This window comes from Pseudopipra pipra, chromosome 1 (genome assembly GCF_036250125.1).
Source record: "Pseudopipra pipra isolate bDixPip1 chromosome 1, bDixPip1.hap1, whole genome shotgun sequence".
NCBI classification, from domain to species: Eukaryota; Metazoa; Chordata; class Aves; order Passeriformes; family Pipridae; genus Pseudopipra; species Pseudopipra pipra.
The window spans coordinates 134,923,766-134,935,081 of record NC_087549.1 but is presented as its reverse complement, the minus strand read 5'-3'; the positions used below and the strand labels follow the sequence as shown (position 1 = coordinate 134,935,081).

Below are 11,316 nucleotides of genomic sequence, written 5' to 3'. Positions count from 1 at the left end.
TGAAATGGAAAATAGGAAGCATCAAAATGGTTGGTGGTTTATAGAAATAAAACAGAATGTGTAGGAAGAAAAATCAGAAAGACAGAACCAAAATACAAGTCTCCTAAGGAAGATAAAAACTGTTAAAGTAAAAAAGTGTTAAAACTGCCTTCATCGTGATAAAGGAATCCAGGGAGAACTGGGACAGTAGATCAATTTGAGCAGAAGTAGGTAACTAAATCAAACTCTTATCTTAGTCATTTGCTATTAAACTCTGAAAAACTCAACTTCCTGGCCACTTAGTTTAAGTTCATTAGCAGGTAAATGATGAACTTCATTAACTGTGTTGAGGGGGCAGAATCTTAAGCAGGTGTCAGGGGGCAGAATGCTGAGAAAAAAGAAATCCTCAAGGAGAGGTGTGGGAAGTGGAGGCTTGCAGTTGCTGCAGACCCTGGGGAAGGTGCTGTGGCCATAAAACTCTCCAGACACTCGTGAAGAGAAGGAAGGAGGCAATGATAGGTGGTTATAAGTAAGGGACAGAAAGGAGAATGTTATTTTTCAGAGTCATCCCTGTTTGATGTAAACCCCATGGTTGTTGATCCTCTGCACAGGGCCCAATAGCAGCTTAGTGCTTGGTTGTGAGCTGTAGGGACCCACACAAAGTGCTGAGTCAATACAGAGCGTGGCTTACACCATGAATATACAAGGAACAATTGCACATTTGTACCATGCAGGTAACAGTGCTACTTAGTACATTATGTGTCGCTTTTGAGCACTAGAATATTATTAGAAAGAGGAAAGATGAAAGACAATCCAGGGAAGTGAAGATGGAAATACTGGAAGATAGGACCTCAGCTCAGGGAAGACTTGAGTAAATGTGCTCTTCTTAGGATTTAAGCAGCAATGGGGCTGGATTTATAATTATTTGCAAATATTTGAGTGATAACATTGAATAGCAGGGATCTTCTTTTGCATCTATAAAAAAAAAAAAAAGAAAAAAGATATTTGTTAGCTTTCCATTAAAAAATTAGCAAGTTTTGGATTCGCACCAATTGCTTCCCTTCTTCCATTTATAAAGGTGGCATTGTCACAGGCTCATGTCATGTCTGTGCATCTGAGTTGACTTCCTGGAAGTAATTAGTGCATATTGAATTTTTGGCCATGATCTGAGTCAACTCTTTTCTTCTACCCCAGTGTCTTTGCATTGCAGGCACATACTGCTGGAGAAGTAGAGGGATACCACCATTTCATTTCATACAGCTACACAAGAAGGTGGTAAATTGTAGTCCCTGCTAGTACAGGATGAACTTCAACCAAAATTAGGGACAAACACTCCATTACTCTCTGCCAAATCTGCACACAGTCTGTATTCTATAGAGCTGTTCTCTGAGCCATCATGTTAGAGAGGTACTAAACAACCTGTCCCAGGAGGAAGGGTTCATGCCAGCTCTTGTTAGAACGAACAGCCCCTATTCTTGTGCCAGACATTTGCAGCTTTTCCATTCTATTCCTCCAAAAATGATGTCTCAATCCAATGTATTAAAGTAAAATTAGAAGGTGTGGACCTATTTTTCTCCTTAAGATGGTTTTTAGATTTCTCAATTTGGCCAGCCTAAGGTGCATTCACTAGGAATAAAGAGTAAATTAACTAAAATCTGGAAAGTCTAATGAAATGGAAAATAGCATGTCACACAAAGTTTGGGTGAATGTCCAGTGCTCTCTTTCCATGCTATAATCAGTGCACAGTTGAAGTTAGCTGGTCTTCAGGCCAACCATTTTCTAAGCTATAAAGCCTGCAGGAAGAGAAGGTGAATTTCTTCTTGTTTCTTGCATTAGCAACCTTCTCCTCATCCTTCATGGTTTATTGCGCGTTGGTTATTGGTACATTGGAGCTAATTAGTTGGAAAGGGAAGCCTGAATCAAAGGTTGACAGGCAGCAGAGAGAGTCAATGCATGCTCAATATGCAAAAGAAATGAATAGAGAAAAGGAAGGATTTTGTGGTCCACAGCTGAAAGCCAGGATGGAAACTGTCAGCACACAATGGACTTAGCGGAAGTAAGTTCCTGGAGTATGCATGCACTCAACCAGCCTGGTAAGGAGTGCAGGTGTAGTTGGCCCATAGGTTATTCAAGCTTACACCCAACTGACAGTTATACAAACTCAGTAAACTGTTAAAACAAAAAGCAAATCAAAACAAAAAGAACAAAAAACCCCACTAGACAGACTTTGGAACTGACAGGAAGAATGTTAATGAGCACTAGTTTAATGGACAGTACAGGATACCCAGAGGCAGAAGGTGTCTAGTCGACTAGACAGAAACATTGATAATTCATCTATGCTGTCCTATTCTTGAACAGAGGTTTCAGAGCAAAAAGCATAATAACAAACAGAAAAAAGCAGAGGTACAGATTCTCAGTTGGTGTAAAATACTGTAGCTCATTTGGATCGAATGGAGCAGTGATATCTCCAACAACTGAAGATACAATTCTGTATTTTTATGGAAACACTATCCCCTATGATGATAAAGGATAACACGTGAAAATTTCTACTTCTTTTCCTCTGTTTTTGCAGGAACGGGTGATAGTCTGCTGGAGGCTGCAGGCTGCTACAAGTGAACATCCAGAGAGCTGAGCTGCTGCCACACCAGTAGGTACATGGGACAGGCTGTCTCCCGTGGGTTCAGGAGGAGCTTTACCTCTGCCCTTCAGATCCCCAGGCAGCAGTGGTGACTGTTGGGTTACCTGCATCAGAGTCTGTCTGAGTACAAGGAAAGTGGTCAGCAGGATGATGCTGTTCTGAATTCCAAGGTAAGTTTCTGCAGACACAGATAATAAAATGTAATAAAAATCTAGTTTTTATGCGAACAACAGGAAATAGTGGAGGTGGTGTGATACAGCTGATAAAATCTCAGGCATTACAGTTATTCACAGCAAAGATCAAGTTATTGTCTATGGCAGCACCACATTAGCTGTCCTGACTTCACTTCATGTTTACAGTCCACATCTGTCTCTTTTTCAGGTGACATTAATATTTTTTGTCACCACATCCAATTTCTTCACAGATTGCTTTGACCTTTTAATGCTTTCATCCGTGAAAGCTGTAGAGTTCATTCAATTCCTCAGTTCCAGGGCAGGTCCATCTGTAGGTGACAAGTGCAAAGTGGAGCAGAAAGAAAGGCTGGGCAGGGTTAGGAAGTGCAGGAGCTCCATGGCCTCCAGGAAGGTCTGGGGCTTAAAGTATCAGTGAATGGTGCCTGCTGTTATCTTTGAGCACGAGCAGCTAAAACTGTTGCTTCTCTTTTCTTCTCAGCAGAGTTTTGAAATGTGAGCAACCTGAATAAGTTATCTGCTAAGCAAAAAGGAAAATCAAAAAGAATGGTGCTGGGCCTGAAGGTTCAGGAAGCTCCCAGCACGAGGAAGGAAAACATGCACAGAGCTCCCCTAAACAGGAGGAAGAAAGCACAGCAAAGTCTTGAGCAAGGGGAATATGGAGACTCTGGCAAAAGCAAAGGGGAGGTGGGACATGGACTCTGTCAGAGCTTTCAGCAGCAACAGCCTGGGCCTCAGCATCTGGGGACTGAGTCACCCTTGAGTCAGAGCAGCCATATTTGGTTAAAATGGTATTTTGCTGTTGCAATCCATGGGACGCTGTTTGGTACTTCTTAACTTCTTTGTGTCATCTGACCAATAAATTACTGTTTGGAAGCTTCTCTTCCAATACAAATATTCCTTGCCAGCCACTGTGGGTTTTATATGTGGGGTTGGTTTTTTTCCTTTTTTGTCCTTTAGTGCTGCCAAATAATCTTTCCTTCATCCATGTGGTGCAGCATGTGAGCCATTTCTGCAGTAACCAGCTGCAGATTACGAGGTGCTTGGAGACACTGGGGTGCTCAGCTGTACAAAGGTCAAAGACAAACTGGTAAAATACAAGCAGATTTCAATCAATGATCTCTCAAAGCTCCTGAAACCAGAAGACAAAATGAGAAAAATACATTTAGTGTCTTGAGGATTTGCATGCTGTCAATCTTTAATTAAGATATCTGAGATAAAGTTCACCCTTGCAAGACAAGGCAGCAGAATGGGCACCTTGTGAACAAGGAGAGCAAAGGGCACCTGGGCTCAAAACAGCACAATCCAGCACTAAAGGTTTCACTTCAAACGCAGGACAGCTGGAGGAGAGTAATGCTTTGGGCTGCTCCTGCTCCTGTGCTTTTAGTTGTGTTATTATTACTTACTGGATTGAGCTGTGAATTAAACCACCATGAAAAAAAGAGGCAGAAACGAACCACTTATGACGAGCAGTAAGTACCATTGCTTGCAAATTCATTTGTTCATACGGTCCCCTCTAAGTGCTGGTAATGGGAACAAAATGGCTTTACTGCAGCTCCTTTTTATGTGCTCTTTGGCAGATATGTGTAACTAAATGATCTCTTACTTTTTTTTTCCCTCCATAATACGACAGGCCTCGTTTGTCCTCAGAGCAGGGCAATTTGGTGTTCCATGCTGGCTCCAGCAAAAATATTGAATTTAGAACTGGACCACTGGGGAAAGTAAAAATTAATGAAGAAGACCTTGCAGAACTTTGTAGTCAGGTGATATAGTTACTTTTCCTTAATATATTTTAATTTTCAGGTTTGCACATTAATAGTTAAATTGTCTTTGCAAGTGTTTGTTGTGTTTTGTATGCTTGTATTTTGTGTTATCTATATCAGTAGTCTAATATGAAAGTAAGCTATTGCAGACTTATAAAGTAATCATGTCATTACAGAAGATAATTAAAAGATTAAATTGTGTATGTAGCAGAGCTCTCTGTATTTAAGTGGACTTTATAATAGTAAAGTTATGCAAGGACAAGCTTTTGAAAAAGCAAAGTTTGTTTCACATTATCTCTGTTGTTTAATTTTAGGTGAGAGAGAGTCACATAGAGATTCAAGAACTAAAAAAAGCCAGTGGTGCCTCTCAGAACATGTCCCAGCAGGTTACCCTGCTGACCTCCAAGGTGAGCCATACCTTCGTGTTATCCTCCTCCAACATTCCCAGTTTTCTATTCTTCACACTAACATTAAACAACCTGATTAATTTTAGTGTTTCTAGACTTCAATTCAGGGAACTGGAGCAGAGTCCATACATAACGTCAGCTTGGAGTCTGTGTTTTATTCTGAGATACTTACTCAGAAAATCTGGAGATGATGGAAATATTTCTGTAAATCACCCCCTAATTTCCAGTTACTGCGATTCTTCTTTTGTTCATTGTCAACATGTCTATAGACTATATCCTCTAATACTTATGGAAGTGTAATCCTACTAAATTCTGGAAGTGGACCATATATGTTTTTATGGTTGTTACACAGACATTCCATTCCATAGGTGAAATGGACTATAGGGGTTTGCAGTGGAAAAAAAAGACCTATGCAGTAGTTTAGTCTTTTCCCTGCTCTTTAAAATTTTTTCTCCAACAGAAGATTTTGAAACCACTGTCTGATTTAAGTTTCTCTTGTTAGTGTTTCCACAAGTTCCTTATAGGAAAATATTTTGTAGCCTAAGAGACCTTCCCTCAGGAAAATTGTGATAATACGTATCTACGATATTCTCTGATTCAGTGTCAGTTTGCTGTTTGTGTCTACAACCCGCTGGGATATGGTGATCCTCTTCCTGGCTTTCGTTGTGCTGTCCCAGACGTCCATCCTTCACATACATGCGAGGACCCGAACAGTCCCACAGGAATATTCACATTCTCAGGGTTGAGCACCTGAATACATCTTTGCAAGACTGAGTCTTGCCTTTTGGATCCAAGCTGGGACATATTTAAGCTGTCATTTTCTGAACAGCCTAAACTACCAAAATCCCAGTGAATGGGGCCTGATTTGAAGCTGACTGTCACTGGTTTCACAAAGCAAATATTCTCTTTTCTCAAAGGAAAATATTTTGTTAGCCTACCAGCCTCCAACACATACCTCTGTGGTCACTGTCATACCGAGCACAATGTAATTTGCATTTCTTTTGCAGATCATGAATCTTGATAACCAACTTCAAAGCTTAGAGCAGGTAAGTAAATGAGAAGCAAACTAGAGATCAGAAAAGAAAATCCCAGCCCTGAGTAAATAAAGTGAGGTTACAATGATTAAATAGCTGAATGATTTATTTAATCTTGTGCATTCCTCAGGAAAACTTTTTTTGGTAACAGGAGGTAAAAAAAAAAAAAAAGCCAAGATTTGTGGAGGAGGTGAAATACCTTCTTACAAAATACAAACTGTGTAGGAGCCTGCATTTCTTGTGTACTCAAGAACAACAACTAGCTACCAAAGAGAAGTAAGCTTTTCCTTCACTGGTCTGTCAAGACAAAGACCAGAAAATTCAAACTGGGTTTTTATTATACTGGAACTAGCTAATTTTCAGCTGTTGTCTGTTTCTTCAGTGAGCTTGTGACAAGCCACACCTACAGGTGCCAGTAAAAGCAGTTGTCAGATGAGTTGCCCATGGAATCAAGAAGACAAGATAACCCTCCATCTAGACCCACAGGCTGCTGATGAAGAACAATCTCTGTTAATATTTACTTTTTACAGGGCTTTTCTCATTCTAGTTCTTGCCATTCTGTGTATGACCAAACATAGTGTCATTATTTTGTACAGGGATAACTGAAACAGCTCAAAACCTTTACAAATCAACCTTGCTGAAAAAGGTGGGAGGAGGGATCCAAGAAAGAATGAAAAAAGAAAAAAAAAAGAGATGTTTTTCTTGAAAATAAATGTTAATGGAACACCAGCTAAGCAGAAACCTCGTTTATTGCTCTTTTCCTGGGTTTCAGACTATCCAAAAGAGAGCCTGCAGTAGTAACCCATGTGAGAACTCAGGGACCTGTGTAAACTCACTGGATGGTTTCTTTTGCCTCTGTCCCAGCAACTGGCAGGTGAGTCTTTAGCCTCCTTGACTACGGAGTGTGTTTGTGTGTGTTTGAACTGTTACATGCAGGCGATGGCCTGTGAGGTCAGTGATTCTTGGCAGTTCCCGCGGCAGAGAATTACTCCCTGTTTTTTGCTGAGCAGTGAACTGAACTGTGTGCCTTGCTGTTGACCTTACACAAGGATAGGGAGAGAATGGGGGAAGGGATGGATATTTATTCAATCTCAAACAAGTAAGACAAATGGGGATGTAAGTAATCAATGACATTCTACTTTACTGGCAAATGCTTTAATGGTGCTGTTAAATGCTCTAGAGATGGAAAAGTTATATCTTCTTCTCAAAGACTTTCAACTTGAAAGTTATCCCAGCAAGATTTGGGTCAAAACTGATGTGCTTTGCTGATAGAAACAGTTTGAAGGAAAGTTTTCTGAGCCTTTTGCTAGTTGGAAAGTAGGGGGGATGACAATAATGTGCTGTTCATATGCTTTCTACATCTGAAACATTTTATCCCCATCTGACTGATAACAAGGGTCACAGAAACACAGCTGAAAAATAGAGTTTTGTTATTGTGTTTCATAAGGGAAGCTGTGCTGATAACAGCCCACGGTTTGTATGTCTTTGAAAACTATTTTAAACATTGGCTCCGTGGTTTGCTTCATTTCTCAGTTATTTGGAAAATAAACTGGTTTTCCATTTCATCTTAGGGTCCCCTGTGCTCAGTAGATGTGGATGAATGCCAGATTTTTGCTGGAACTGCATTAGGCTGCCAGAATGGAGCCACTTGTGTGAACACACCAGGCAACTACAGGTAACTTCTCAAAAGTAGACATAAATATCCTGTGTAGAATATTGTTATTTTTGTATCCCATATCACACCTGCAGCACAAGTTCTAGAAGTAAATCTTTTAGTATCTATGCGCTATAATTCCTTGCAGTCTGAGAAAATGTAAAATCCTTAATATACTGTACACCAAGCCCACTGCAGACACAAAAGCCCCTCTAAAGCCATTGCCTGCTTTGACACAAAAAACCCATCAGGAACCAGATCCATCACACAGCCGTGCCAGGGGAGAAGGCTGCAAATTAAACACTGGCTCCAGTGGCCCACCCTCCTTGCTGTAGGTGCAGATGCTTTAATGAAAATTCACTGCACCATAGGATGGAGCTGGGGTGGTGAGATGCAACATGCTAGTCTGTAACCAGCACTCGCCAACATGCCCACCTACCACAACCATGTTACCATCCCTTTGTTATCACCAGCTCTTGAGATCAAAGGGAGTGAGGAGGTGAAAGAGGTGAGCAGCTTTGGCCCAGCAAAGGCTTTGAGTTGTTGGAAATCTCCTGAATATATGGGCAGCCTTGATCATTGGCATTCCCAGCACACTCGGTTAGAGCATGGTGCTAATAACACCAAGGTCGTGGGTTAAATCCCCATATGGGCCATTCCCTTATGGGTTGGATGTGGTGATCCTTGTGGGTCCCTTCTAACTCAGAATATTCTTTGAAATCAGAAACAGTTCTGTGAAATGCCTTCATCCCCTCCAGAAATACAAGCACTGCTGAGACAGCAGCAGAGCGAGGAATGCACAGTCCTGCCAGGCATAAAGGAAGGAGAAATGACTTCTGCAGCTGACTGGCCAAGAGAGTGCCTGGCCTGCCTGTGTGCCAGGCCCCGTAGACATGAGGCCCTTGGAGCATATCCTTCTCTGGCTGTGCCCAGCTCCTTAGGAAACATGCGATTGCTTACAGGGCAAGCCAGCCTGAACGTTCTGTCTTTTTTTCCAAAATGTCAAATAATCTGGTAAATAAATAACTTTCAGATATAATACAAAGCTATCCCTGTGCAATGGGAACAAGCAGGCTGGAGAGCATGCCACAGCTTTCTGTGCAGCATTTCGACTTCTGCTTCAGCATGAAAATCTTAGCCCCCACAAATATTTGCTTGGCATAACACCAGCTTATAGTGCTTTATCGGTTCTTGGAGAGACCTCACACCAGGGAAGTGCTCCTGCAGTGGTCCTCATGCTTCAGCATTAATACAGAGTCTGCTCAGGATTTTCATATAGTCCTTTCCCCAAGTCCACTGTACTGTATTCAGTCTCCCTTCACATATTGTCTTACTCACTTCTTAGTGCTCCCCAATACTAAATCTATCCTCATGTACAGTGTAACATATTACTTTCCAACAACTGTGAGGACATTGCTGCTAAGCTTTCTGGGACCCAGCAGCCCAGATCACCCCACTCCTGCTCTGGTGTAGTTAAATACACAAGCATGAACAGCAGGCAAAGAAGAGGGTAATAATTGACTTTCCACAACCCCCAGAGATAACAGCAGGTGATGGGCAGTACTGAATTAGGTAGCATGAAATGGAACATAATGCAGTCTTCACTCCTTATTCAGATTCTTTACCCCCATGCTTTTCTTGTAATTTGGGGCGGCACTGAAGTGTGAGGAAAAAGAGCAGGTATCCAGGAAACCCCCTCCTCAGTCAGAACCCTAAGGGGACATTGCATCAGTTGGATGAAAGGCTGTGAGAGTCCTCAAGTCTATCAGACATCTGTGTCACAACCAAAATAACAGGGGCCTCATCACAACATGCCATCAGCCATGTGACAACAGCAGGGCAGTGCTGAGCAGCAGTATATCACAATTTGGCTGCAGTTCCTTGCAGTGTGACCTACTTCTTGAATCTGTTCTCTGAAAAGCTTCAGATGGGCAGCAGATTAATCTTTGCTGGACTAGGCAGGAGACAGTTCCATTGTCCTTCTCCTTTGGAGATGGTCAGGTTGCCTTGCTGTGTGCTTTGGAGTTGAACATGAAGCTCTGAATGTACTTTGAACATACAAAAGTCACTTGGTTCCCTGACCTGTTGCCTCTGTGCTTGCCCAGGTTGAGCTGCTGCACTGATGAGATGGTGTGGGTCTGTCTGCCATCTCTTACAATAATGAACATGGTGTCTTGCAGTACTGCAGTTAAGCATTAAGCTGTTGTGGGTTTTTGAAGCCTGAGTTCATGTGGGTTACTTGTCCTGGGTGCAGTTTTAGTTACCTGCAATTGGCTTATCAAACTGCAGTTTCAACTGAGCATGTGACACGGTGGCAGGCAGCAGTAGCTTATTGTATATAAATTGCTCCAAGGTCCAGATCAGATTCATGGAATACCCGTATTCGAATTCTGCAGAGAAATGCTTTTATAGAGGATTTTTCGTTAGGCAACTTAAAAGCAATCAAAGAAGGGTGTGTACTTGCCATATGTCTCTGTGAGGTGCAGACTTGTATCCAAATGAGAGTTTCACTGTCATTTTAATAAGAAACCAGTTTTCTGGCTTTCTGTACATTTTCTGTAGATTTAGATCCCTTTCAGTTGTATTTCAGAGCCTCAGATTTGGTCTATGTGGAAATAAAGAGCCAGAGAAAAGGGAAATGTTACCCAATGACTTAGAAGTTCCCAATTTCAGTTCCACCACATGTGTACAGTGCTGTAACTCAGGTCTGCCCTATAAATAAAAATGTGATGCATCTGACAGCTTTCAAGACAGATTCTCCCAACAGAAAGCCTTTCTTCAACCCACTACTTTGTTTTTCCCACCCCATCAGCCCCAAATTCCGCCTCTTGCACACCACACTTACCTAAAAGCTGGGCTGCTGCTGGGACAGCGGCTGCCCCTTGTTATGGTGTGGGTGTGAAGGTTCTCTGCTCTCTGGGACAGGCCAGACATGGCATTTCTGCATATTGCTGGAGGTAGGATTTTATGCACTTGGCATCACACAAGGGTCATAAACTGCAGTGGACAGTTTAGGTGCTCTTTGACTGAAGTACAGTTTTCCAGGCTCATATTCTGTTTAAGTCGAATGTTAGACGTATCTTTTTTCTTGGATTTGCGCTTATGAATGCAACAAAAGGCTGTAGATTCTCCCACAGGGCCAGGCAGTCATGGATATACACAAGTCCCACATGACTCTTGAGTCACTGCTGAACAGGAGCCTTGCCTCTGTGCATGATTATTGATGGGATTCTCAATATAGGTAAATAGATGTACTTTGTAAGGAACATCCCATATAGTAGCAGATGATCTCTTATTATGGCAATATACAATCTTTAACAGCTGTAGGAAAACAAAATTTTGATTTTTCTGTCCGCTTTCACCACTAGCTGCTCCTGTACTCCAGAAACCTATGGGCCGCACTGCGCCTTGAAGTTTGATGACTGCCAGGAAGGATCTGAGGTTCTCTGTGAGCATGGCCTCTGCATAGATGAAGAAAGGGATCAGCACAACAGGGTATGGAACAACGTGTAAATCTCATTATACAGCATAGCATGAAAAAGCAACAAATAATGCTGATCACCACAAAACTGTGTAAAGCACATGGCTGCTGAAAAATAGCAAGAAATGCCACTATACAACATAACCTAAGCTCTCTGTTGTCCCACAGG

At 41.9% G+C, this 11,316-nt stretch overlaps 1 protein-coding gene across 2 annotated transcripts in view; it reads left to right on the top strand.

Moving 5' to 3' along the window:
• Positions 1 to 4,053: 4,053 nt before the first annotated feature.
• Positions 4,054 to 11,316, top strand: part of CUBN (cubilin) — a 143,353-nt gene continuing 136,090 nt past the window's right edge. For both annotated transcript variants that reach the window (XM_064634368.1, XM_064634362.1), the window contains exons 1-7: positions 4,054 to 4,280; positions 4,442 to 4,571; positions 4,886 to 4,978; positions 5,986 to 6,024; positions 6,785 to 6,886; positions 7,584 to 7,687; positions 11,035 to 11,161. In XM_064634368.1, the coding sequence (XP_064490438.1) occupies positions 4,162 to 4,280; positions 4,442 to 4,571; positions 4,886 to 4,978; positions 5,986 to 6,024; positions 6,785 to 6,886; positions 7,584 to 7,687; positions 11,035 to 11,161 (714 nt within the window). In that variant the 5' untranslated portion in view covers positions 4,054 to 4,161. The remainder of the gene's footprint in view (positions 4,281 to 4,441; positions 4,572 to 4,885; positions 4,979 to 5,985; positions 6,025 to 6,784; positions 6,887 to 7,583; positions 7,688 to 11,034; positions 11,162 to 11,316) is intronic.